We start from the raw sequence: 27,088 nt of genomic DNA, 5'->3' as shown, positions 1-27,088 counted from the left end.
TCTGCTGCAGAGGATGCAGAATAACGCAAAGCAAGATTCATCCACCGGGTGTGGTTTAAATAGCCTCCTGTAGTGCTTAGGTGTCTCCTTCCACAGCCACGCCTAGGTAAGAAAAGAGTTCCTGCTTTCCAGAAGAGTTCCAGTGTTCTGAATCTAGGGAGTGGCTCCTGCCCCACCCAACAGGAAAAGTAGTTCCAAACAGAAGAGGATCAGAGGCTCAGCTGGCAGGCAAGTAAGCAGCATGGTCTGCTGCAGGTAAGTCCACCCAAGCATCATGAGCCCGGCGCTTCCAGCGCTGGGACTGGGCACATTTATGAGCCTGGTGCCACTGGCGCCAGGACTGGCTCCAAAAGGTCCCAATTGGGACTGGTTGGCCCTCGGAACCTGGGTTATGGATCTGCTTCCAAGGGTTTTGGGAAAACCCTGACCTTTTGGAAGCAGAGATCATGACAGTCCAGCAACCCCAGAAGCAGGCATCATGTTACCCCGAGAAAGCCCAGCAACCCTTGTTAGGGGCTATATGAGTACAGTCCTGGCGTCTATGGCGCCAGGCTCACATGGGGGAACAGTCCTGGCGCCATAGGCGCCAGGCTCATATGTTAAAACATACCTGATGCAGACCATGCTGCACGAGATCCAAGCCCATGTGAGGCTTGGAAGGGACTACTTTACCTAGGGACTATTTTCTTACTCGGGTGTGGTTGTGGAGGAATACTTCCCTGGGACTACTTTGGAGGCTATTTAAACCACACCCGAAGGGCAGCACACGCTTTGCGTTATTCTGCATCCAGCAGCGTAACGCTCACCGTGCCTGCAGTCAGCATCCAGCCTCGTGCCACGCCCACCTCGAGCCCAGAGCGCCTAGAAAGAAGGGAAAGAAGAAGAAAGGTTAGAACAAGAACATCATTGGGTTTCTTACCTGATTCATCGCATCTTTGAATGAGAAAGACTTTATTTTAAACACGGCGCATCGCCAGCAGCAGCGCCGTGCCATACTCACCGTTCCTTGCAGCATCTCTACGATCCGGTGCTATCTCCATCATTAAGTTGCCGCATTCCAGCACCTAAGGGGGACAAGAAAACAACAAGGTGAGCCGAGGGGAAACAAATAAGGACAATCTCTTGCCACCATATACTTACCTGATTTTACCGCCGGAGGTATTATTCACCAGCGCGCCAAATCTTCTTACGCCGCACCTGTAAGAAAAGAGACAGCAGCGAGTTAAACTTGGGCATCATTTAACGGACAGTGTGGGATAGCACAGACTCTTACCAGAACGCTTTCAGCTGCCACAGAACTATCTTCATTTGGGTCTAAACTGCAAGATAAACAAAGGAATTGGACAAGAGTGATTATTCAGACATTTTTTTAACTCTTTAGAACTATATACTTACGGCCCTTCTCCAGGAGTTTTGGAGCCAAGATTTGTCTAGAACTCTTCCAATATCCTCAAGCCAGTGAAGTAACTGGCCATCAACGCGCCGCTGCGTTCCTCGCAGGATGGAGAGCTCATCATTCAAAACTATAAGATGAGCTTTGTGAAAGGGAATATCAGAGGTGATAAATGGGGACGTAGTGAGGGGCTATTACTCAACTCCACGGGTGGCTAATTCCCTTTCTCCGCCGTTAGGAGACTACTTCTACGGGTCAAGCAGACAAAGCTAGGTGGGTCAGTCCAGTCAGTCATCTCTGCACTACGCATCGCGTTGGTGGAGACCGCGGCTGTCCATTTCCGCCGACACCCCTGTGGGAACCAGGTGAGCGTAACACGGACTGGAGGATTGGACTGCAATGTGCTGCACAAAATATGTAACCTGTGTATATAATTTGCTAAGAGATTACAATTGTATAAATGTGTGTTTGTGGCAAAATCGGATTTTAGTTAAAATAACTGTGGGAGGTTTTTGACATTGCAAAACTCACACCATAAATCTGACATCATTTTCTTGAAATCCAACCAGCTGAGAATGAGGCAGAGACTATCACCCTTGTCCAATTCTGTTGTTAGAGGCGTGTTTAGTTAAGCCTGCCCCAGTCGTATACTTTGATGATGTCACTAGGCATTATAAATGAGTCCCTGACAAAGACTCTAGACACACACACAGACTCTAACTGATTTTCCTGCGCCAGCGTCCTGTTCCTGTTCATCCAGATTCCAGATCTCAACTACAAGGCTAAAACATTGCTGACCCTACTCCAGGGCCTATTGCAAAACCCAAGAATTGCTGATCCTGCTCCAGCAAGGTCTTCATTCTGAAAACCCACTAATCTCCCATTTAAAAGGGGAAAGCTGTGGTGTTTTTGGGAAGTATCCTGATACCACTAACTGCATGAATCCTGCAAACCTGCCATCCATCTGATCTTTAGTATCCAGTGATCAGAACTGCCCAGCTGTTTGCCAGGCGCCCTTCCGTGTAGTGACCCGAACCCTTGACTGTCCAAAAATACCAAACTAAAAGTGGACTGTAAGTATCATCCCTACCCTAGAGACATCATAGTCTACTTGTTTTGCATTGGTCCTTACCTTACTCTCTAAGTCATCGCATCATTACCCGGCTAACTTGTTAAAATGTCAGAATTAGCTGTGCAACCTTGCCATTGATTTCTAGTGTTAGCACCACGTTTTTCTGTCTTGCATAGACCCTAAGTCATCAGCGATATTGATATTGTGTTTAAATAAATTAATTTTCCTTTAAGAAAAGGGGTACACTGCGTGAAGGGTTACAACTACAACTGCAGCGTAACTTTTGATAATCACGGGTTGCGTTCCTCTTTTCTTAGCCATTAAATCTAGTTTAAGTGAGATTTGCCTTTCAATTTTAAAGCCGATTCCTCTTTTCACTGCTCTATTTTCCTAAAAACGAACCTCTCTCTACCTTCCATATTTCTCTCTATTTACCAGCTAGAGGCTTACTTTCACTTCCATATTGTACCTGTGATACATAGCTATGCCCCAACAAACAACCGCACTCCAAATCAGTGTATTTTACCTGTTTTTATTAAAACCGTATTTCACCAGTTTTTATTAAAAACAGTTTGGTTAATTTTAGGCGGGAATAGAAAAAATGCAACTTTCACACATATAGAAAAAATGCAACTTTCACAAGTGTCATTTTGCTGCAACATGTTTTAAACGTTCCACTCATTTTTTAATTGTATGCTTTTGGTAATCCATTCTTTGTGATTGTTACTGTCTGCATTGTTGCTTTAGTGAGGAATTGTATTTGCTTCAAGGTTTTTAACACACATTCATTATTTATTTGTCCATTTTCGAGTGTCATTTTATAACATGGAAAGGGGTTTTAAATCCGTTTTTCTCTCTTATTTGGGGAGGGAAGACCAGATTTTGATTCTGTTTCCTATTTCTCATTCCTGATTACCTGCTGCTTCTGTTTATCTACTCAGAATGTATTTATTTGCGGGTTGATGGACATTGCAGGGGGAAATTCTAACTTAGGTGCTATCTGTCCTAAATCAAAAAAGTGCTCCTATTCTGCTGTGCTGTGTATATGTTCCCCATGAAAGTTAAACCAAGTGCATTGCTCACATTCTTATTGTAATTATCACCCCATTGGTGATTGCTGCTCCATATTAAAAAGTGTATGATTTCTTTTGAATTTTAAAATAAATATATAAATATTGTATTTTACCAACCAGCCGGATTCATGGTCCATTGTGACCCGGGGTATTTGAAAAGGGGGTGTTATATGAGTGGTGTACCATCTAAATATTGAATCAATATAAAAAGATAAGCATTTCATTCATGCACTGCATACTAGGCCGAGACCAAGGTGTGTGTCGCCTGATTGAAATCCTTAACAGCTAGGTCAGTTACTTTAATATACTTGACAAACCTAAAATACAACACTATGTATCTTTCATCTGAGTTAAAAGTGAGTACTGTAAAGATCATCATTGGGGAGTCCAAGGATCACTTGGGAGAAGCACAGTGAGAGGTTTAGCTTCTCACAAGATGTCTTTTGCCCGAATGAATACAGCAAGCTAGTGCGGGTGTTCAGAAGGAACTCAGCTTGGCGACAGAGAGAGAGAATGATCCTCTGAGGGGGAACTGCAGGAGCCGTCCACCGGACGGGCAGAGAAAAGGGGAGCTGCAAACTGAGGGGAACATGTTCCAGGCTGGAAGGACTATATGGGCTGCTGCTAAGACGTACCTCTGGGCATTCCAGACTCCAGTGAACTGCCAGCGAGGAAGGATGCGCCGTCGGACAGAGAGAGACGGTTGCAGAACCGCTGCAAGCCCTGCCATTCACCCAAAAGCTGTCGGAGCCTCAAAGAACCATGCAGGAGCTGGAGAAACGCTGGTACCTACCGAGAAGCAGGAAACGGGTACACATGTTTTCCAGGAGGCATTGGTAGGTCAGGGGAAGCAAGGGGGGGTGAATGCGAACATTGAAAAGGGTCTGTGACCCTGAAGGGAAATTGCAAGGCTGGGACACGCACCCATATGGAATAAAAGGGTCTGGGACCCCGAGAATCACTAGCAAGGTGGAATCATATGTTTGGCAGGAGAGTGAACTGAACAGATATGGTAATGAATTGCAAGTCTGGGACCCACGCCTATATGATTAGCAGAGAATAACCAAGATAGCGGAATCGGGTGTGTGGTATGAGAGTGAACTACACAGATACAATACCACAAGAACAAGCAAGACAGAGGAGTCTTTCGTTTGGCAGGAGAGTGAACCAAACATATATCATAAAGAACTGCATGTCTGGCACCCGCACCCATGTGAAAGGCACGCACCTAAAATAAAGAAGAATAAGAGGGTCTGGGACCCACGTGAAAGCGAGAGGTTCATTGAGATGACCCTTGCTTGGCAGGAGTATAAACCAATCTATATTGCAAGTCTGGGACCCAAACTCACATGAGCCATGAGAGGATATTAGCTTGACAGGAGAGTGACCCAAACTATATTGCGAGTCTGGGACCCGCACTCATGTGAGAGATTGAGAGGGTTAAGGACCCCAGAATGGATAAAAAGGAATCCTATATTTGATAAGGAACTTTATCAAGTTTATGAGATAACGAGTTGTGAATTCAAGAAATGTACCTCTGTGAATTGTCCAGTGACAACTGCCTTGGGGATAAAGGGGCTCACAAGCCCAAAAGGAAGTAAACCGAGAAGTTGTTTAGGGGAAAGGTGCACAACCCTAGCATGGGAATCTTACATTTATGAACATTGTTTATTTCATCACTTTTTACTACCAGAGAGACTGGGAATTTTACTGTTGGTTGAAAACACAAAGGACACGTGTTACTTTAAGAAGAGATCATCCTTGCACAGTTGCTTTAGATTATTATGTTGGGGATAGAAGCAGATTTCTGGACACAATAGTGACAGACTTTTTAGTTTCCGACTTCCTGAACCCCCTTTTAGCTTTAGGGATAGAGAGGCACTTTTTCAACCTTTTCTTAATAAAAGTTTATACCCAAACACATGCCACCATTGTGTCTGAGCCTTACTTCTGCACCCTTACACTAACCTTGTGTCTGTGTCCTTCTTTATTTTTTACCCCCCAGCAGGTGAACAACATAACAGTCTCTAGGCGGTCCGTAATTGGGCCAAGGGTTACAATAACATAAAATAAAACCAGTAGTAAAATCAAGATTGCTGAAGTTTTAACTCGCCCTTTTGATTTGGATTGCTAATGTGTTAACAGTATTTTGTTTTTAGTTTGTTTACTGTTGTATGTAGGATTATTTCTATATATTGTTGCCAGGTAGTTATTTTAGTAAGTGTTGGGTGCATGTTTTGGGGTGATTTAATTTAAGCTGTATATTCCTATTTACTTCAACCGTAACAGTGTGTTATAAAGTTTTGCATGTTTGCAACCTTTGTTGATGGTTTATGTTGAAATTAGAAACCTATGTACTGGGGCGCTGTTGAGCAGCCACGCAAGATGGCCGCTTGAAGAAGGAGCTCCAGCCCTGAAAAACCTGCAATCCGCTTCTGCCCTGCCACATGTGCATTGAGACCAATGGTGCCTTAACTACTGATCCAGGCAGCTGAGGGATTATTTGTGTGTTGAATCGGAGCATACGAAGTGTGCTGTAAGCCCTTGAAATTTCGGCGCTATCGGAGGCCTAACTGCGAGGGAGATACCGGGCAGCGGTGGACCGCCCTGTTGGCAAGTCCGCCTGACACTCCACTGCTGGTGGCGTGGCTGATGGTCTGCCTGATGTTGAAGCCACTGATGAGTACAGCAGCGGGGGTGCCTACCTGAACACCTCAGGCCCCCCGCAATCCGGATCCTCGGCCGGCCGCCGTTCGATCTGCCTATCCTGTCCTTCGCGTGAAAAGTGGTGGAGCGTTGCGTGCTGCGCAGTCCGTGGCCGGGAAGGGCGCCTCAATCAAATTGCAAAGGGCAGCGGAACAGTCCAGCTGCCCCACTTGGCTACTGTCCCACTACATGACAATGAGGCCAGCGGGTGGGAAGTACCTCTTAATACACAGGGACGGATCTCCACTGACAATGTTCCAATTCCGGAAGGTACTGGCCATGGCTTTTAAAAAAGCAGGGTGTCATTGGGAAGGATGGTCCACGCATGGTTTCCGGATAGGGGCAGCAACTACAGCATTTCAAGCTGGGATGCACGGCTCAGCGATGCAGAGGTTGGGTAGATGGCAATCCAACAGGTATAAACTGTACATTCGCCCAGGCGGGCATGACATCTCAGCCCCTTCGGTGGAATAGGTCAGGTCCCACGGGGACAACAGAATGGGGGTGGGTGGGTCTGGGGTAGGAAGGGTAAAAGGTTGTAACAACTATGTATTTTGATTTATTGCAGCTGGGAGTACCGTCTGGATAATTGGCCACTCGTTTATCAGCAGAGCGGAGAAATGTGCCTGCACGAAGCCGGTGCGGGGGGCCAATTTGGGTTTTCGGGACACCGAGCTGGTGTGGCTAGGCACCCCAGGCATACGCTGGTACTCACTTCTCCCAGCGCTGCGCAGGCAGATCACCAAGAGGGCCCCCCCCAAGGTTGTTGGTAGTGCACTTTGGGGGGAATGACCTTGCAGACTTGGGGAGGGGCAGATTAATGAGAGTAATGCAGGAGGGCATTAGGATCTTAGCAAGAATGCTGCCTGCAACGGAAATAGCTTGGTCGGAGCTGATCCCAAGGAAAGTATGGCAGGGAGCAGAGTCCAACGCTGCAATGGAAAGGTCTAGGAAGAGGGTGAACAAGAGCATGGAGTGCTTCATGAAGCAGGAAGGGCTGGTTTTTGTCAGACACCTGGAATTATGTGAAGGGAAACCAATAGATTTTGCAACAGATGGAGTGCATCTTTCAGAGCACGGGATGGGCCATTTTAATTTCGGACTATGGGGACTGATGGCAAGAACCGGGTGCAAATAGGGATTGGTGAGGATTAGCAGGAAGAGGAATTTGGTGTGGGGGCATTTGGGGTCGCGGGGGGGGCACCCCAAAGCGTGGCAGAGTTACGAGGGCGGTCCTAGAGAAGGAGGCACGCTGCGGTCTGGTCCGTGAGCTACAACCACTGGCTGCTTCAGGCAGGATGGGGTGACACGGGCGCTGGTTCCACTAGGGACGGTTGGGACTCCTCAACAACCGATGCAGTGGCCTTATTCGCTCCATACTCTCTGGAGGAATGACTGAACTGGCAGTGGAATCCAGGGCGGGCCGTTCTCGCAAGAACGGATTGGTGTGAGATGGCTCACAGGCTTTTGGACATGGGACTTTTGTAAGGCGGGATTGGCGGAGCCACCCGGCTAAGGACCATGGTTGGTGCCAGGCAGTCATAAGACCTGAGCAGGGATGGGGGGCCGCCCTCATAAGATGACTCCAAATTATGCGACCATGTGTTTTTCCAAATAAAATTATATATGTTTCCAACTTTCAGAATGTCTCTGACTCTTATCATTGGGGCAAGCAAGCGGGAGATGTTATGATTTTACCAATATGATGTAAGGGGCCCTAGGCTGGCTAACTGAACTTTTCAGAGCTGAACTAATTCCTTTGCATTTTGAGCAGCCGACGCGAGTGAAACCGGAGGAATAGAAGTTTCTGTCTTTGGGATTTGTCCCCATTACTGTATATCGGACAACTGTCATATGGATTTTTTCAGAATTACATTGGCCCTGATTTGACAAAGGCTCGTGGGAGCCGAAACGCGTTATCAAGTACAGGGCTTCTTTCTGATCAAGTAGAGGGCTTCTGTCTGTATATATAGCTACGACTGATACAGTTCATGCTAGTAAACAACCTTTACTATTGGCGCTGAGTCCTGGAATCTTTTGTGGTTTTTCTAATTCCTTTTTGAACTCCCTGCAAGACTTTTCAAGCCGTTTAAACTGTGTGATCTTGGGCGCATTGGTGTTCTACTCTCTCCATGAGGGAGCCTGGCCTCTGAACTTTCTGCTCACAAGTAGACTTTGATTTTTCTGCCTTGCTGGGTGCTTCTAAAGTATTGTGTTGCGTGCTTTTCCTAATTTCTGCCTTTTCCCTCCCTTTTTCTTAACTTATTAGAGTGTCATCTTTAGTTAAGCGCTCACCTCTGTCTGAAAATAAGTGGTGTTAACTAAAACTTGTCTAATAAGGAGTAAGGGATGTATATATATTAATAGTGACTGTGTTTTTGAACTTACTTACAATAATAGTACTGGAGTGTTTCTAAGTGTGTCTTTTAATAACTAATTATGTACTTTGATACCAAGGCTCTGGTCAGTGTTTGCTTGTGCTACTGTATTTTGGTACCTATCTTGTATACTCTAGATACTGTCTAACTCTTCGTGAGAGAAGTCTGGCTGCTCAGCCACAGCTACCAGGTAAATCTGGGTTGTACAGACTGCTACCAATTGGGTTTACTGCCAACCCCTGTAGTCTTAAGCCTTTTGCAGTGGTCCCTAAGGGAACTGCACAGGTTTCTGCCTAACAACTCTCCTGAAAAACCTGTTGCTTACCTCGAAGCTTCTGGACTCTGGGTCGCCTGAAGCAGTACCTCGGTTGAAATTAGGTTGACCTCTTACTGCTGTTAACCTGAAGAGCTCCTGAATAATAAAGAAAGGATACTAAACACTACACAATTGATCTGCATTACGGTGCTGCAGGAAGGTGATAACAACTCTCCCTGCAATCCCCCCAACCAATCTCAGGGCAGATGCTGAGTGGGAGACAGCATGACGAAGGGAGCCGGATCCAAATAAAAGGGCCAATGGATACATACACTAGTACCCGGCTAAGAGCTCAAACCCTGCTGAGGCCCCAGCTGAAGTCGAACAGCCCTCTGTTTCTAGTGCCACCAGAGATGATGATCTCCTTACTGCAATGCAAAAAGGCTTCATGGCCGTGAACGTGAAGCTAGATGACATGGTTTCCACCATTAGGTCGCTGAAGTCTAAACTTGAAAAGGAAGGGGCCCGCATCACTAAAGTGGAAACAAGAGTGAGCAAAACGGAAGAAAACGTCATGAAGCATGATCACGACATCGCGCACTTACAGCAGGAATTCAGCAGAGTCCGAAACAAATGTGACAACCTAAAATCACGGTCTCGTCGGAATAACATCCTTATAGTTGGGATCCCGGGGGCGACCTGTAGGAGCCCAATGGAACAGTTTGTCGAAAACCTGTTAAAATCATTATTCGACTCTTCCAGATTCTCACAACACTTCTTGGATGAAAGAGCTCACTGGGTATTGGCCCCTGCCCCCAAACCCAGGCCCTCCTCGCCCCCCGTACTTCCCTGGCTAAACTATTGAACTATCGGGACAGGGATCTAATTCTACGAATGGTAAGAGAAAAAGGGGTGCTGCAATATGAATCCTCAGATATACATATTTGCCCCGACTTTGCCGCAAATGTACTGTCGAAACGCAAGTCATTTGATTCAGTCAAGAAACTGCTACGAATCGTCAAGTCCAATATGCGCTGCTACACCGAGCAAAGTTGCGCATAGACCACGGAGGAAGTGGTCACTTCTTTAAAGATCCTGGGGAAGCAATAGCATACATTGAATCCACGATCTCCATATCACTGCTGAGAAGAGACCGCAACGGAGTGGGTGGCTCTCCCGCAGGCGACGACGACCAAAACATTATGGACAACGATTGACTTCATCTGGCTGATTAGGCCCTCACTGTGAAATGTCTATGGGCACAGGTAATTCAAGATGGGGGGCTGGTGGCAGGAAAGCGGCCATCTACATAGCTCCACAAACTGCACACGGTGCACCCCAAGAGTGTTCAAAATGTTACCATGTAATATGGGTTCCATCGTCAAGTTCGGGGTGATGATGGGGGTGGGGAAAGGAGTGATGTTGACTGCAATTACAAATGTTTGTATTTAATAGGTTCATTGTTTAAAGTTAGTATGTTTGTGCTTAAAAAACTGTGCAGACTGCTCCTAGAGTACACAATACGATCGCATCCTGGGGTTAGCCCAGCATGGACTGGACGCCAAAAGTGCAAACTCCAGACATGTTAGGAACTGATATCACATTTATGTCTTGGAATATCTGAGGGCTCAACCACCCAATAAAAGTACGAAAAGTTGCTGCATACCTGAACAGGCAGGCTTCAAAAGTGGTAATGTTGCAGGAGACGCATGCCATGGGGGGGGTCATAAATGACTCATTTGCCAAAAAATGGGGCCCACAGCGCTGCTACACCACATACTCGTCGCAAGCATGCGGAGTGCTGACACTAATACATAGATCCATACCATTCCAAGACCTCAGGCATAGCATTGACCCACAAGGCAGATATGTCATCCTATGGGGTGAACTAGCGGGCGTGAACACAACTCTGGTAAACTCCTACGGCCCGAATGTCGATGATCCTCAGTTCTATGGCCAGATATTAGATAATTTACTTGAGTAACCCCACTCACAAGTTATTTTGGGGGGGGGGGATTTCAACCTGATATTAGATTGTGTCATGGATAGATCCAGGGCTACACAACGGGACCTGAGCAATGCAGGCCAGGTCCTGCTGAATGTGGCAAAGCACCTTGGTTTGCAACGCATAGCGTGTACGAAACCCAACCTCACGCGAGTACACATTCTACTCAACAGTTCACAACGCACACTCGAGAATAGACTACTGGTTAGTACCTACATCACTCATGGCACAGGTAGAAAAGTGTGAAATTATACCCTGCACAATCTCGGATCATTCCCCCATCGTTCTGACACTGAAATGGAGCGGATTCACCACTCCACATCCACTTTGGCATATGCCCGCTGCATGTCTGGCAGACCCAGTCTTTCTCGAGGTGTTACATCAAGGGGCGACAGAATTTTCTCTAAGAAATGACTGTACCGTACAGCAACACAGCATGGTCTGGGAGGCCTTTAAGGTATGGGTGAGGGGTAAAGTCCTCTCCCTGACCTCTGGGGCATTAAAAGAAACTAGACGAGAACTGGGAAGAGGGGAAGCTGATGTTAAAAAAACTGGAAGTAGAATATGATAACACACAGGATCGAGCGCTTCTTGGTTGCATTAAAGGGAATCTTTTGAAGTTCAAGGAACTCGCCAATAAGGAGGTTCAGCTACTGTACTATCCTGTGCGAGCGAGAAGATCTGGTGAGGCAGACAGACCGGGATGCCAATTGACGAACGCGGTCAAGAGTGAATATGGGGGGCAACACATCACTGTATCGTTAGTCCTACCGAGGCTACCCTGAATACCTCTGAAGCAGTGAATAACGAATTCCATACATTCTAGGAAACCCTGTATAACAAAGAAGATGACTGCTCGACTATACAACTTGAGGCACACCTGGATGAGATTCCCCTTACAAAGTTTTCAGTTGAGTCCCGACTGGTCATCAACCAGCCACTGAACACTGATGAGATAATTGCGGCTATTAAATCACTTCTGTGTGGTAAGGCTACGGGACCCGATGGTCTGGGCATGGAACTATACAAGAGCTGAGCTCCACACTTGCTCCCAATTTATTGCGAATATGGGAAGAGTCGCTGCAGAATGGCAAACTTACCCCATCCCTCTCTGAAGCAGTGATAACCGTACTACTGAAACCTAATAGACCTGCGGCCGAAATGGGGTCCTATAGACCACTGTCCCTCATAAACTCAGACACAAAGATAGTTGCTAAGATACTTGCCACCAGACTGCCTCTGCCCATGTCCAAGCTGGTACACCCTGATCAATCGGGGTTTATTCCTGGGAGGTCAACAGCATTTAATCTACGTAAACTGTTCAGCATTATCTCACAACTCAACTGCCTCCGCCACCTACAAAACTGCTATCCTAGAAACAAAAAAAGAACACTATAACAGAATGTCCAATGCCAAATCCAGTACCAAGGAGTTTGTAACCATCCTCAAAGAACTGGAATCTCCCATCACCCCTCCAGACTCTTGTAAGAAAGACGCCCAATGGTGCACCAACATCCAAAAGGCTCTACTTAACAAAATCCCCTCTACTACAATCAAAAATAGAAGCAAAAAGAAACAGCTTATTAGCCACTGCCAAAATTAGCAAACTAGACAATGCACCACCTAATCCAAGCCCCCAATCCTCTAACTGCCAGTCAAAACAAGGTCTTTGAATTCACCCGGTACACAAACACAGAGGTAGAGGCCATCATCAAACGTCTCAAGCCATCTAGGTGCCAAGGAGACACATGCCCAGCCTTCATCATAAAAGGAGCCAAAGAATGTGCACCTCCTGCTCCGTTCACAAAAATCTTAGACGCTTGGGTCATGCCCCTCATCAAAAAACATAATCTTGATCCAAATATTCCTACCAACTCAAGACCCATCACCACAGTACCCTTCCTTAGACAAGGCTGCTTATGTCGAGATCCAAAACTATCTTGAGAATAATAATCTTCTGGGCCTCAGACAATCAGGCTTCAGACCAAGACACAAGACAGAAACTGCCCTCTTTGATCTGAAAATCCAAATGGACGAGGCAAGGGATAACAGGAAGCCTGCTCTTCTCCTCCTTTTGGACTTGTCGGTAGCGTTAGACTTAATAGACCATAACATCCTAACCAACCACCTCATCACAGCTGCCTCCTTCTCCTCCAAAGCTGCAGCGTGGGTCATTTCCTTCCTGGCAGTCAGATCCATGAGGGTCTTCTCCCCAACTTCCCCCATAACATGTGGATTCCCACAAGGCTCATGTGTCTCCCCCACCCTCTAACATCTTCATGAAGCTCCTGTTTGATCACTTAGACGACCTTGGCATATCATATACGAATTACGCAGATGATGCACAAATTCTCATCACTCTCTCAGGTAACTACCAATCAGACTCCTTACTCCTAAACGAAATCTACAGCCAAATTCACGCCTTGATGGCCAATCATGAAAAACTGAGCTCTTGAGCATTGGCTCCAAATTAAGAATGAACACATTTGGTCCTAAATACTCCTTGTTTAACATTGACAGCAACCTCATCAATGTTGACAAGGAAGCAAAAATGTTAGGCTTTTAACTAGATTCTGCCCTAACCCTACAAAGAAAAATCAACGCCACTTCTTCTACCGCCTACACGTCAAAATTGATGAATGCCTGCAGACCATTTTTGTCCACTAATAGCTGTATCACCCTGGCTAGAGCTCTTATATTATCCAAAGTGGACTATTGTAACACGCTCTACTCGGGTACTAGCCAGAAGAACCTTCACAAGCTTCAAGTTCTACAAAACAATGCACTCAGAACTGTCTTAGGTATTCTCCGATCTAACCACATCTCACAAACCTGTTGCAACACCAACTGGCACTCTATCCAAGATAGGATCACCTATAGAACGCCTATGATTACTCATAAATGCCTAAACAACTCAGTGCCCAAATATCTCATAGACAAATTCTCCAGAAGAGTCCATTAGAACTAATTATGCCTACTGTCTTAACATTCCAAAATTTAAACTCAACAAAGCGGGAGTAACTAGCTTTCCAGTGCTCGCGGCTAAGACATGGAACAAGTTACCTCTAGCACTCAGGAATGACCCCGTGCTCCTCTCCTTCCGGAAGAAAATAAAAACTTGGCTGTTCTCACAAGCTAACTAAAGTACCTCAGCTACCCTGTGCTATCGTGATTACCTGACCCTGTTTTCCTTTTTGACTTGCCATAACCCAGCTTGGAATCGCCTAGAACAGGCGCAGCCTATTGTAACCGATAACACAAGCTCTGTTATGTATTTATATATGTTGTGTATATCCTCTGCTCTGTACAGATTTGTTTATTTGTAAACTATCACATTTAATTACTGCATATTCCTTTGCATTTATTACTGTATCATGTATATATTGTAACCATGTACCCAAGAAAAGCGGCCAGATGTCTCTGGGTTCAGTGCTCTATATAAGCAAATAAAACAAACAAATGTAAGAAAGGAACCAGCTTAGTGTTCTTTTTGGGCATTTGTACACTGTATATTCATTTGACAATTTGTATTCTCAACATGTTTCAGTTCAGAGGTACAATAATGGAGAACATCCATCAGGAGTAGATAACCCAGCAGTTGATACACTGTGATGCTTGAAGTGGTTTATACGTGGGTATTCTAATAGTTTTTCTAAACCTGTCAGACAAAACAAACATAGAGTACAGTAAGCTGATGTTCCTAATTCTCTATTAATGTGCAATATGAGTATGAAACCTCTGTAGGCTGGTAATTACCTGCATTGGTATTCATGAGGGGTTGTTAGGACTTGGGTAGGTCCTTCGCAGTGCCTAATTAGTGGAAAAAGCATAAGGGTATGCTTTTATAATCGCTAAAACAAGCCACATAGGGTTAATACCCTGATACTACAACAGAAACTTAAAATTAAGTTTGTTAAAAAAGCGAGACGAAGGGTCACCCACCTCAAGTGTATGTCGTGGGCAGCTTTTGTTGTGCGGTTGCCGTGGAGGCAGTGCCTTCAGATATACAGTGGCTGGTAGAAACTTTCACCCGCCTCTGTAATTCCCCCTTTCTCAGTGGGTATAGGGTTTCCTGCTCTGTTGGTTTTTTTAAATCCTGCTTTTTAATATATTATGTTTTGATTTGTGTAAATATTATTGTACTGATGATTAAAATTGTTTTTAATGAGACTGAAAGATTGTTGTTAAATCCTTCAGTGTTCTAACCTGTTATACCAGTCTCTATCTCATGATTGTTTACTGTTATCCCTCAATGCTAGAAAGACTCATTCAATTTAAGATACTTGCAATTTCCAGGTTCGCCCCTTCGGCATATGGCGGCTGTATTGCAATGCAGAAGTGGCTGGCGCACATCATATGTACTTGGACTGCCCACAGATGGCCCATTCTGGCAGGAGGTTTCTAATGGCTTGCAAGAATATGGACGGTTGTCCCCCCTTCTCTGTCACTTCCAAAATACTTATTTGGTGATATATTAAAGGTTACGGTTAAATTGAGACTCCTCTTTAACCTTGGATGTTTGGTGGCCAAAAAATGTATATTGCCTTGATGGAAATCTGGTACAGCTCCGGACATTGGAATATTGGTCAGAGAAATGACATATGTAAATGAGTGTGAGGAGGCCTATGTTTCACTTGTCTCACCAAGCTGCAGACCAAAGGACGTATGGGAGCCTTTTCGAGTGTACTTAAGTAAACAAAGAACTGTACATTGACTAACACATAGTGTGTACATGCTTTAAGTTAAGTGGTTTGGTCAAATGCCCTTGGATGCTATACAATGACCCCAAAATGTTATAAAAACTGTAATATTGTTGATTGATGTCTCAATGGAAATATGTTCTGCACTAAAATACATTAAAAAAAAAAGAAATCTATGTTCTTATCGCTTTTTTATTTGTCATTTGTTGAGGTGAGTTAAAGTTCCAATAATTTTAGCACTAACACACCCGCACCCCCAAAAACATTCCATAATTTCATTTAAATTAAGCAACAAGAAGTTGACTTTCCCACTGCAGATGAGGTGCCATAAGATCTTGATGATGGTGCCATAACATCTTGATGACACATAGGCCCTTCCAAATTCTATGTTGCTAGAATGTTTTTCATTTGTCTAGGAAATGGCACAGGTAGGACATCTTCTATGCCATCAATAGCCACAGTCTTATTATTTGTGTCATGCTGGTAACATCACTGATGTCATATGATGAGCATCAGGGGCTATCAGAGCAACATTTGCAGGCCAGAGTAAAACAGTTTCTCTGCTGGAACTAGCGGTTAACACCTGCATTACATAGGTCCAATCCTAGGCGGTCCTATCCCGTCATGGAATCTTAACAGAGGGTCCAAATTGAAAAGTCTGTTGGCGCATCCAAAGAAGGGGACAAGAAGAGCTGACAGGCATGGGTGTAGACCCTTCTCATGGGATCCTGTACCAGGCTGCATGCAGGGTGAAAGGGCAAGCACAGGATACCAAACTAGAGGTAAGGGACAGTCGGGCACAAAAAAGTGCAGCGTAAAACCAGGGTACCCGCGTTATTTCATGGAATAGCTGTCCCCTGGGCTGTAGGATCCTCAGGCGCATTATGTGTTTGTGTTGTTATCTCTCCCCATCAATTTGCTTCTGTTTCCCCGTGGTCCAGCCCTACTATGACTTTGTTTACATCCGATACCCCTCACTATTCACTGCTTTTTTATAATGAATTCTACCAAACAACCTGGAGCCTTGCCCCCACTGTATCAAGAGCGGAGGTGTATACCGTGCTAGGGACATCACTGATGTCTCATTGAACCCTGAACATTGGAGCGTCCCAGGAGCAGGAGTTGCAGGCTTGAGTAAGGCACTATGCTGGTTGGGTACAAGTAGGTAACACAATAACATTTTGACTTCTTCTTTTTGATTCAATGCATTGCTCCAGTATTTTGCAAAAATTGAGGTAAAAATTCTGCTACCCCATATCGTAATCTTGTTTATTTCTAATAGCTAGAGCACCATCTATGATTTTACAAAAGTATGTCTTACACAGAGATTTATTGAGAGGACACATGCCAGAACATCCACCTTTAATAAAAATGAGTCCATATGTGGCTCACAAGGAAGTATGTGGTGTTGTCAAATCGTGCTCCCAAAACGTCTTTTGAAGAATGACTTTGTTTATATAACTTTGTCACCCTAGTATGGTCTTTGCTTAGTAATCACTTCATGCAGGATATGTTAGAACTTAATGCAAGAATAAGGATACCTTACATTTGTTGTTACTCCAATAGTTAAAACCTTGGATTCTCTCAGATTACCAAAGCCACATGTTTTCTTCTAGCAAAGAGGAGCGTTGTAATAAATCAAATGTGATTATTGTACAGGGTTGAAATAAATTCTTTAATCTTGTTAGTTGCACTTTTTGATTTATAATGTGAGGTATAAAATCTGAACTTAACTGTATTACTTATGTTATGTGTTTCTCACACATTGAAACTGTTTGTTTTCTAGACAAGCCACGAAGTCAAACAATTTGTTCGAGAGTCCAGAAATGGTTCAATGACAAATTTGGAGAATACATTGAAGATTTTCGATTTCAGCCAGAAGAAAATACAGTGGAAACAGAAGAACCACTTAGTGCGAGAAGGTAATATTTTTTCCAGGTAATCTGGCATTACCTGCTTTGGAATAGCTAGTGCTTAAAAAAAGTGTTTTGCATGTTTCTGTTCCTCTTGTTTGAACATGAAAATGTATACAAATGGGCCTAAAGCTTTTACAGCATAACCACACGCATAGGTACATGAATCTCCAACGTTTGTGTTTCAATCAACTCCTGTTTAGGTCTTTATAAGTATTCACACAAATGTCTGGGAGCCCCTCTACCGAGAACAAACACGGCTAAATAACTTGTTCTATGTGAAGGTGCCCACTCGGGAGGGTCTACAGCCACGTTTTAGCTCACTGTACCTTTCAGAAAGAAGAAATGTCCATTTGCATTTCAGTCTTTGTCACACCCATAAGGGCAGTCCAGCACTGAAATGCTAGGCAATTCTCTTCTGAACAAGAGTACCGACAGCACACAAAACATCAAGTGCTTAGTACCTGGGCAAACGGGTTAGCTCTGGGGGAACCGGAGCGAACAAATTACTCATGTTCTTTTGGAAGAATTATTCTTTATTATTTTTACACGTGTTTCGGCCTAGTTGGGCCTCATCAGAGAGATGCAGCTGTTCCTCTCTAAGATTAGTGAGCAAGGGGTCTTTTCCTGGGTAACTTGGGGAGAACAAACATGACCATATAACCTTTTCTATGGGAAGGTGCTTAATCGGGAGGGTCTAAAACCACGTTTTAGCTCAGTGTACCTTCACAAGGGAGAAATATCCATTTGCTTATCAGTCTTTGTCCCACCCACAAGGGCAGTCCAGCACTGGAATGCTAGTCAATTCTCCTCTGACCAAGAATACCAACAGCAAACCCCAGAGTTGCTTTATTTTATATGCTCTTTTGTTCATTTTAAAATGTATGTTAAGGTTCTGTATAGATCTAATAAAGGTTACTTAAATTTGATATCATATGAAATAAATAGGCTATTTTAAACGATTAAGAGATAACAGAGTCCTGGCTACAAAATGCTGCAGGACCCGCACTTATGTTTGCTATCCCAGACGGTTATACTATCTCCAGACAAGATAGAGATGGAACCTGAGGCGGTGGAATAACCATCATATCTAGAGAGAGTCTATTACTGAGATTAGTCCCTCACCAAACCATGCAATCAAGTGAAATCCTCTCTGCCAAACTCCCGTTAAACAACTCCCAATCACTTACTATGCACTTAATATACAGACCCCCGGGTCCCCTTGGAATATTTGAGGAGGACTTGCATAGTATACTTGCCTATAACCTCAAACCCACCTCCCAACTACTGTTGTTGGGTGACTTTAACCTTGGATTTAATGATCCAGCAGATAAACATGCCCTGGAAATTGCCAACTCCCTTAATGCACTCGGAATATCGCAAAAAGTAAGCAAACCTACCCACATTAAGGGTAGAACCTCGGATTGCCGATTACAACTGTACAGCTACCATTACTTCTATAACCCCTCAATTATGGACTGACTACTCACTTGTGTCCATCACATTATCAACTACCAGACCTCAACATATGGCCCCACAAAAAGCGCCACCTTGTCCAACTTGAAATAAAAACGAATATCACAGTGGACAACGTGATTCCTGCTATTCTTCCTACCCTAAACTCTTTGCCTGATAATCTTGATCGAGCACCCTGGTGCATGAATATAACAAAATCATGCTCTCTACATCGGATAAAATTTCCCCTCTCAAACTAAGATCAAGCAAAGCCAAAACCACCTTAACAAGTGGTTCACTCCACAATTAAAGGACCTACATCTACTGAAAAGAAAGTGTGAAACCGCCTGGAAACTATGCCCCTCCAGCGAGAACAAAAAGAAGTTGACTACTTCAGCGCACTATAAAAACGAAGTCTGTCTGGCAAAACGAAATTCTTACAACGAACGCATTGCCAAATCTAACTCAAGTATGAAAGAATTATTTACCATACTAAAAGTATTGGAGTCCCCGATCCCTATACCAGATACATGTAATAAGAATAAGATCTGGTGCTCAGATATTCAACAAGCACTAACCAATAAAATAAACACCCTCAAAACCAAAATAAAAATAAAGAAAGACGCTCTGAACCCACCACAGTCTGCCAACACTCTCCCACCTAGCGACGTGACTACTGATCAGATTAATAGATTCCGCTTCACCAAAACATCTGTTTTAGAGGTAGAAAAAAATCATGTTACCCCTCAAACCATCCAACTGCAAAGGAGATATTTGCCCAGCATATATTATAAAAGATGCTGCAAGAGACCTTTCTCCATTTATCTCTAAACTGATCAATGCTTCATTCTCCTCTGGCACCATCCCAGCCAACCTTAAACAATCTTGGGTTCTCCCACTTCTAAAGAGCAAACTTTAGATCCACTTATTGCCACAAACTACCGTCCTATCACGACGGTACCATTTCTACTTACCATTTTGGACAAAGCTGCTTATACTCGGATTCAAAAATACTTTGAGCTTCACAAGCTCCTAGGGGTTAGACAATCAGGCTTCCGCCCGTTACACGGGACAGAAACTGCCTTGATAGATCTGAAAACTCAAATTGATGAGTTGAGAGATAAAGGGAAGACACCATTGCTCTTATTACTTGATCTCTCAGCCACATTTGACCTGGTGGATCACAAGGTCCTCTGCAAGCACCTGGACTCAGCAGCCCATTTCTCTACAGATGCTGTCAAATGGATAGAATCATTCCTGAGTGACAGAACTATGAGAGTGTTCTCCCCATCGGCAGTGGCGGACCCACCCCGATCTGGTGTGGGGTACCTCAGGGCTCATGCGTGTGTCTGACTCTATACAATATATTCACCAAACCTTTGTTCGATGATCTGGACTTTCTGGGTATCACCTACACTAAGTATGCAGGTGATACACAGATTCTCCTCCCGCTTTCTGGGGATCATGGTAAGGACCTGGCGCTGGTGAATAGGATCTATCTCATCATTCAGGCATGGATGGCCACCCACGCTCTCGGCCTGAATGATGACAAGACAGAGTTGATAATTCTAGGTACCCCTTCTAACCTCACTAAACTAGGTCATGAATTTGCATCATTCATTATTGATGGAAATAACACCATAGCATCCAAGGAGGTAAAAACCTTGGGTTTCTACCTGGACTCAACTATGTCCTTCAACAAACAATTGAAATCCCTGGCCTCTACTACAGCCTACACGTGCAAGCTTATCAGAGCTGGTAAGCCTTTCCTCTCTAATGACAGCTGCATTATCTTGGCCAGAGCATTCTCTCCAGGTTAGACTACTGCAATGCTCTCTATAGTGGCGCCAACAAAGCCAGCATCCAGAGATTACAAATCTTAGAAAATAACGCTCTTAGAGCCACACTAGGCATTAACAAAAGAGCACACTTGACCTCGACTAGACGTCAATACAAATGGCTCTCCACCCATAATGCGATTCCGCTAAAAAATCGCCTCCCTGACACACAAAGCATTAAACAATGCTGCCCCTAGTTATTTTACAGACAAACTGATGAGAAGAACCTCCAACAGGCCTACAAGAGTTATTAACATGAATTGCCTTGTGGTACCTAGATTCAGACTTACCAAGATTGGTGGCAACAGTTTTCCAGTGAAGGCTGCCAAACTCTGGAACTCCTTGCCCCACGAGCTGAGAGCTGACCAACCTTATCTACACTTTAGAAAGAGTTATATCACTCATCTCAACTTGACTGAAGGCTAGTTTGAACGGAGACAATTGCCCACACTATGCTGCCCATCACTGTCAATTATTGTACATTATTGTTGGAACTGAACTGTACTGGAATTTTATTTTATCTGAACGCTTATATCTACACTCTGTCTTGTATTTAACCCTACCTGCACACTTATTATGTTATACTTTTATCCATTTTGAAACTTTGTAAACCTTGCACCTTCTTATTGCTGCGCCCTGTTACCCCTGGGTTTGGTGCGCATTAGAAATAAATCAACAAATAAAACAAAAATAAACAGCTTTGTTTCACATCGTATACTTCTTGTAATCATTTTAACCTTGTTGTCAATACCTTACCGAACATTGCATCAGGAAACAAAGGGATTACTGGGGTTTCAACAAAGAAAGTGAGCAGGCACCACGCCAGCCACAGTGTTCTGTTTTTGCACGCCCTGCTTTTTCATGGGAAAGAAGGGGCAGCAAGCTGCTTGAATGACCCACTAATTGCGTTTGTCCATTCACAAGAGGTCTTTTCATATGCATATGAAGGAATCCCCTTTGTGCGTGTACCTAATTCCAATTTGGAAGCAGTCATCCCCATGAGTAGTGCTGAATGTCTGCCATCCACGACTTGGCAGGCATTCAATACAACCTACCAGGTTGAATGTGGGACTGAGCATGGAGATGCCAGGGAAACACTAGAGCAGTCGCAGATCAACCCATCTTGGAGTGATGTCACTGCTCCTCCGCAGCGTGAACGTGAGTGGTGCCCTGGGAATGCTGTGAGTGTCCTTAGAAACATGTAGATCGCTTATGCCAGCATGCCCTCTGTGTTTGACCTTGTTGGAGAAGGCTGAGAGGCCCCACATGTACCTGTACAGTCAGAGTGCACCTCCCCTTTTTGGGGGTATTTACAGCACCTACAAAGGTAAAGGTGTACAGCAATAGAGCCGCGAGTAAAGAAATCAGTCTCTTACAGTCTCCTGTGTAGTCTCCTCCAAAATTATATACTTTGGATCTCCACACCAGACAGTAGTCTAGCTATTAGATGCTACAGGGGAGGCAAACTGCCCCAAACATAAGGACCAACGCTCTGGACCAATGTCCCTAAAAGCACGTAGGGAAGCGTTTGTTTTTTCCACAAATTCGAGTAGTCCCAAGACATTCTCAAGTGTTTAAGTGGCTCTGTCAGTAACTAGGCCTGGGCTGAATGAACCTCATGGGGGCAGGCGTCTCAAGTCTATATAATTTAGAAAGCAGCATCGGACTAACGGACCACCATTACTGCTTCTGTTCAGGGCATCCTAGTGCATGGGCAGAGGAATACTGTTGAGGTAGGAATATATCAGACACTCTCCAGGGCAGAAGAAGGCACTTTTCTGCAATATGAGATTGAGGAATCCGAAGGCACACGCCCAAGAGGCAGTTTGCTTTGCTGCTGCATACATGCTTTCATGTTCCATCTCATTATTCTTGAAGTTGTAACTTTGCCTTCCAATTATAATTTTATGATTAAAAGTAGGAAAGTTTAAAGAAAAAAGATTGCATTTCCATCTTTGACATGGGGTTTGTTGGCATGTTTGCTCTACAGTAGATAAACTGGAAAACTTGCCAACAATTTAATACATCTGAAAAAGTAGAGCTGGAGAAGAGATTACCACATTTTATGAACATTTTATGAAAACGTGTCCAGCAACTGATTTGGGCTCAGACCAACCAGCCTTCCAGCATTTCTCCCGATAAAAGGAAAAACAAAAATTCTCCAACATAATGAAAGCATACAAAATGACAATGAAGCAACACGATGCAGAAGAATTGTTGAAGGCGCTAAATGGGAAAAACACGCGGCAGTTATGGTCCCTGATGAATACAACAGCGAAAAATCAAACTATGATCCAAGAAGTAGATCCACATATCTGGGTTAAACACTTCCAAACCCTCTATAAGAAACCGGTATTCGAACCAACATCAATTCTGCAAAAAGATGCTGACCCCTGGACCCTTAAATGGGATTTAGATGATATTACCAACACTATGAGGAATCTGAACTCATCTAGGGCACCTGGTCCTGATGGGCTGGCGAACAGCAACTTGAAAGCAAATCCCGAACACTGGGCTAAATTTCTCTTACATCTCTTACAATTGATAGAAAAGTCGAAAGAGATTCCACGCACATGGACAGTAGCCATTATAATACCAATCTATAAAGCAGGAGATAGAAAAAACCCAGCCAATTATAGACCAATAGCCTTACTAGATCCGCTGGGGAAACTATTTGCAGGCTACCTTGAGAAAAAACTAACTGTTTGGGCTATACACCATGGGAAACAAGCAAAAAGACAGACTGGCTTTGTGAAAAAAATAAGTACCAACGTTAATCTTCTCTTGCTGAACATGATAAAACATGAAGCGTTCACAAAAGCACAGCAGGTATATGCAATCTTTATAGACTTAAAAATGGCCTTCGATTCAGTCAATCGACCACTTCTGTGGTCCAAATTGGCTGCATGGGGTTGTCCATCATCCATTCTGAACCCAATCAAACAGCTATACTCGAACACGTCAATCAGAGTTCGACTTTCAACTGATGGAAAGGCAACAGCACCAATCCATACGTGGAATGGGTTGAAACAGGGTTGTCCCTTAGCTGCCTCTCTCTACAACCTTTTCACCCATGAGTTCGAACGAAAAATTAAACATACTATGGCAAATCCTCCAAAGATAAATAGCGAATCCATTCAAACCTTAATTTACGCTGATGACATTATAATTATGGACAAAACGGAGAAAGGACTGCAAATAACACTGAATAAAACGCAAGCTTTCATGAAAGCAAATGATTTACAAATTAACACAGAAAAAACCAAAATGATGAAACTCATCGCTGAAAACTCAAAGAAACAATGGTCGCCAAAATGCTATCTGGACCAGAAAAACATCGCGACAACCAAAACCATAAAATATTTAGGTGCAATAATTAACCCATCTAAGAATGAAAAAGAATGGCAAGAAAACATTGAAGAAAAAGCAATATCGTTGTCAAGACAAGGCCGCTTCTTTCACTGCAAATATGGTGCATATACGGTAAAACCTACCACCCTACTCTATAAACAAAAAATCATTCCCATCCTGACGTACGCGAGCGAATCTTTGATAAACCAACAACTATTGAAATGGCCAAGATATGAAGCTATATTCTGGAGAAAAACCCTTGCTCTGCCAAAATCCTTTCCAATCTCTAGAATTCGTTATGAACTTGCCCTCCAATCTATTCAATCCATTGTACTGTGGAAACAAATGGACTTATATAGAAAAATTTTCTGGGAGGAAAAAATCCCAGCATTGGAAATCCTAAAAGACAAAAAACAGGCATTCCATGTAACAGCTTTAACAAAGTGGACAAGCGAAATCAAAATAAAAATGGAACAAGAGGAAATCACGGAGGAAATGTTGAGAAACAGACCTCAATATGCTAAACGAAAAATTCAGAAAAACGACTGGATAAGAACAATAGAAGACCAGAAAAAATTTAAAAGACATCTGAAGGCGGACATGGAAGTAAGAGCTATAAACGTGTTGCCTGCGTATTTACTTCAATTCCCTTGTACGAAAATTCGTGACTTATTTTTGCAATTTCGTTTGAACATCCTACCTACGCGTGAATATCTGTCATTAATAGATCGAACACATAGTACTTCACCATCCTGTCGTTACTGTAAAGACCCTACAGAACCAGAAACATTATTTCACCTAATCATGGTGTGCCCAAGGCTAATAAATAAACGTGAACTATTTAGAGATTTCTTTAAAATATCCAATCACCGAATGTCAACTGAAGAGCGATGGGCAATGTTGCTCCAAGGAAACAACCAATCGCTGATCATTACAGTGATCAAATTTTGGATTGAAATCAACAAAGAACCGTAAAAGAAAAATCGGAATAAAAACTTGTGGTAAGAAGAGTAGAAGCAGAAATACAAATGAAAAGTTTGATAAGTCAAACGTAACATTTTAATAAAAAAAAAAAAAAAAAAAAAAAATTTCTCCCGATTTTTCCTTTTACTGGAGTGAGGAAAACCGGCCTCTCTTTCACATGGCACCAGGAACAGTGTAAGGACTTTTCTGTCCGGAGGGAAAGGTAATTTTGGCCTGCCCCATATATTCATATCCAATGTACTGAACTAGTAAGTGTTCAATTATATTTTTATGACTTAGTAAGGTAGGTTTGGGGTGTATTAGTATAGCAAATGGGCAAAGGGCAGAGATAGAAGGGAAACACAGTGTAGGGCAAGAGTGAGTTTAGGCTTTGATGGAAAAGCAAGATTTGAGTAGAACACATCGAGACGTTGGAAGCATCATAAGGAAGAAGTGCAATGCCTGGGGAGGAACAGATTGTGTAATGACATGGGCAAGAAAATGAAAAGGTATATGGTGTGGGATCAACAGAGCACTTGAATATCAGATTTAAAAATTCAACACCGTTAGTATATCACAGAATTGTTGAAAGGAAAGCCTATAGAGTCTGGTTAACTCAAAAGGTCGCAATAGGGGAACTAGTGCCAGGATGGAGGTATAACCAAAAGTAAGCGCAAGGCGTCCACGTTGCGTTTTTTCAAACAGGGCCAATTGGTCGTTTCCCAAGCTTCAGTATTAAACTGGACTTGAGGGCATGGTCCCAAGTTCCCTAGAGTACTCACAGTTCTTGGAATGGTGCTTCTTGTTCAAATTCTTTCTGGGTTGCGTCTTGGGCGAGATTGGTGATCTCCTCCGACTGTGTTTTGCCTTCTCTGTCCCACCTGGCTTAAGGGATACCGTACCAGCAGGATTTTCCCCCTTTCTGCCTGGAGCTTGTTAGACTGAAATGATTCTAACCCACCAGCCAAGGTTTTCCCTTCTGGGCGTCAGTCTGCAACATGCTCTGGCTTTCTTTCTGTTTCTTCTCTCCCCTTATCGCTTACTCTCGTTCAAGCTCTCTCGATCTCTCGCTTTCTCTCTCCCACTCTTCTCCTCCTTGTCCCCCAGCCAGATTCTTGGGTATTTCCCACAGCTGGCTAGAAATAATCTTCTCCTGTTCTTGGCTTCTGCAATGTCCTGGGTTGTAGCACCACATTAAGTTTACAGTAGACTCTCTATCATTGGCGATCTTTGGCTCCTGAACTGGGATATTGTTCCAAGTAAGCATTCTGCAGCATGCTTTTCTTTTCACAAGAATTACTGAGATGACCACAAGACTAAGGTTCAAATATGTCGCAATGAAAGCCACGGTCCATGGATCTCCATATAATCAATCCATCCGACTGTTTTTGAGGTTCCTCACAGGCACATTAAAGTAATTAATGCAGTAGTATATATGTATGATCAGACTTTTTAAGAACCTTAGGAATAGGAAAACGTAGGTATAATTTGAGAAATTGTGCAAATAATGTGTTTCCCATTGGATTAGACATCCTAGTTGTTTGAAGGCTGTTATTGGCTGTTTACTTCCAGCATCACCCTGCTAATCACCTCGCTGTGGCTTTTATGGGCATTGGAAAGGGGTTTGGGGTCCCTGGCTTGGGAAGGGGTCTGGTGAGTACACTATAGCGGTTTTGAGCAAGGGAAACCTTACTAGAACTTTCTTGCAGATGTTGACTGCCCGCTACCAGGGTCTCTGAGGCAAGTCAGGATGAGACACTTTTCATTACACCCCCAAGCTTCTCATCCACAGGTTTAGGAAGGCCCCAAACCCCCATGAGTCACGTCAACCATTGTCCCTAGAGCCAGGCTGGGGATTTTATGACAGAGGTTTTTTCAGAACCACTACTGGTAATATTACTGGTACATGCACTGGAATGTCAGAACAGGAAAGTGTTTAATTGTATTTTACACCAAACCCCTGATTCCCTAACTCTCAGCCTAAC

The 27,088-nt window shown here is 43.7% G+C and overlaps 1 protein-coding gene across 3 annotated transcripts in view; it reads left to right on the top strand.

The window, feature by feature from the left end:
- GRAMD4 (GRAM domain containing 4) overlaps positions 1-27,088 on the top strand; it is a 2,133,975-nt gene that overhangs the window by 929,976 nt on the left and 1,176,911 nt on the right. For all 3 annotated transcript variants that reach the window (XM_069629242.1, XM_069629243.1, XM_069629244.1), the window contains one exon: positions 17,370-17,505. In XM_069629242.1, the coding sequence (XP_069485343.1) occupies positions 17,370-17,505 (136 nt within the window). The remainder of the gene's footprint in view (positions 1-17,369; positions 17,506-27,088) is intronic.

Source organism: Ambystoma mexicanum, chromosome 12 (assembly GCF_040938575.1).
Source record: "Ambystoma mexicanum isolate Mex_15411 chromosome 12, UKY_AmexF1_1, whole genome shotgun sequence".
In the NCBI taxonomy this organism is placed as follows: Eukaryota; Metazoa; Chordata; class Amphibia; order Caudata; family Ambystomatidae; genus Ambystoma; species Ambystoma mexicanum.
Note: the sequence above shows the minus strand (reverse complement) of the source record. Positions and strands in the feature narration are given on the sequence as shown.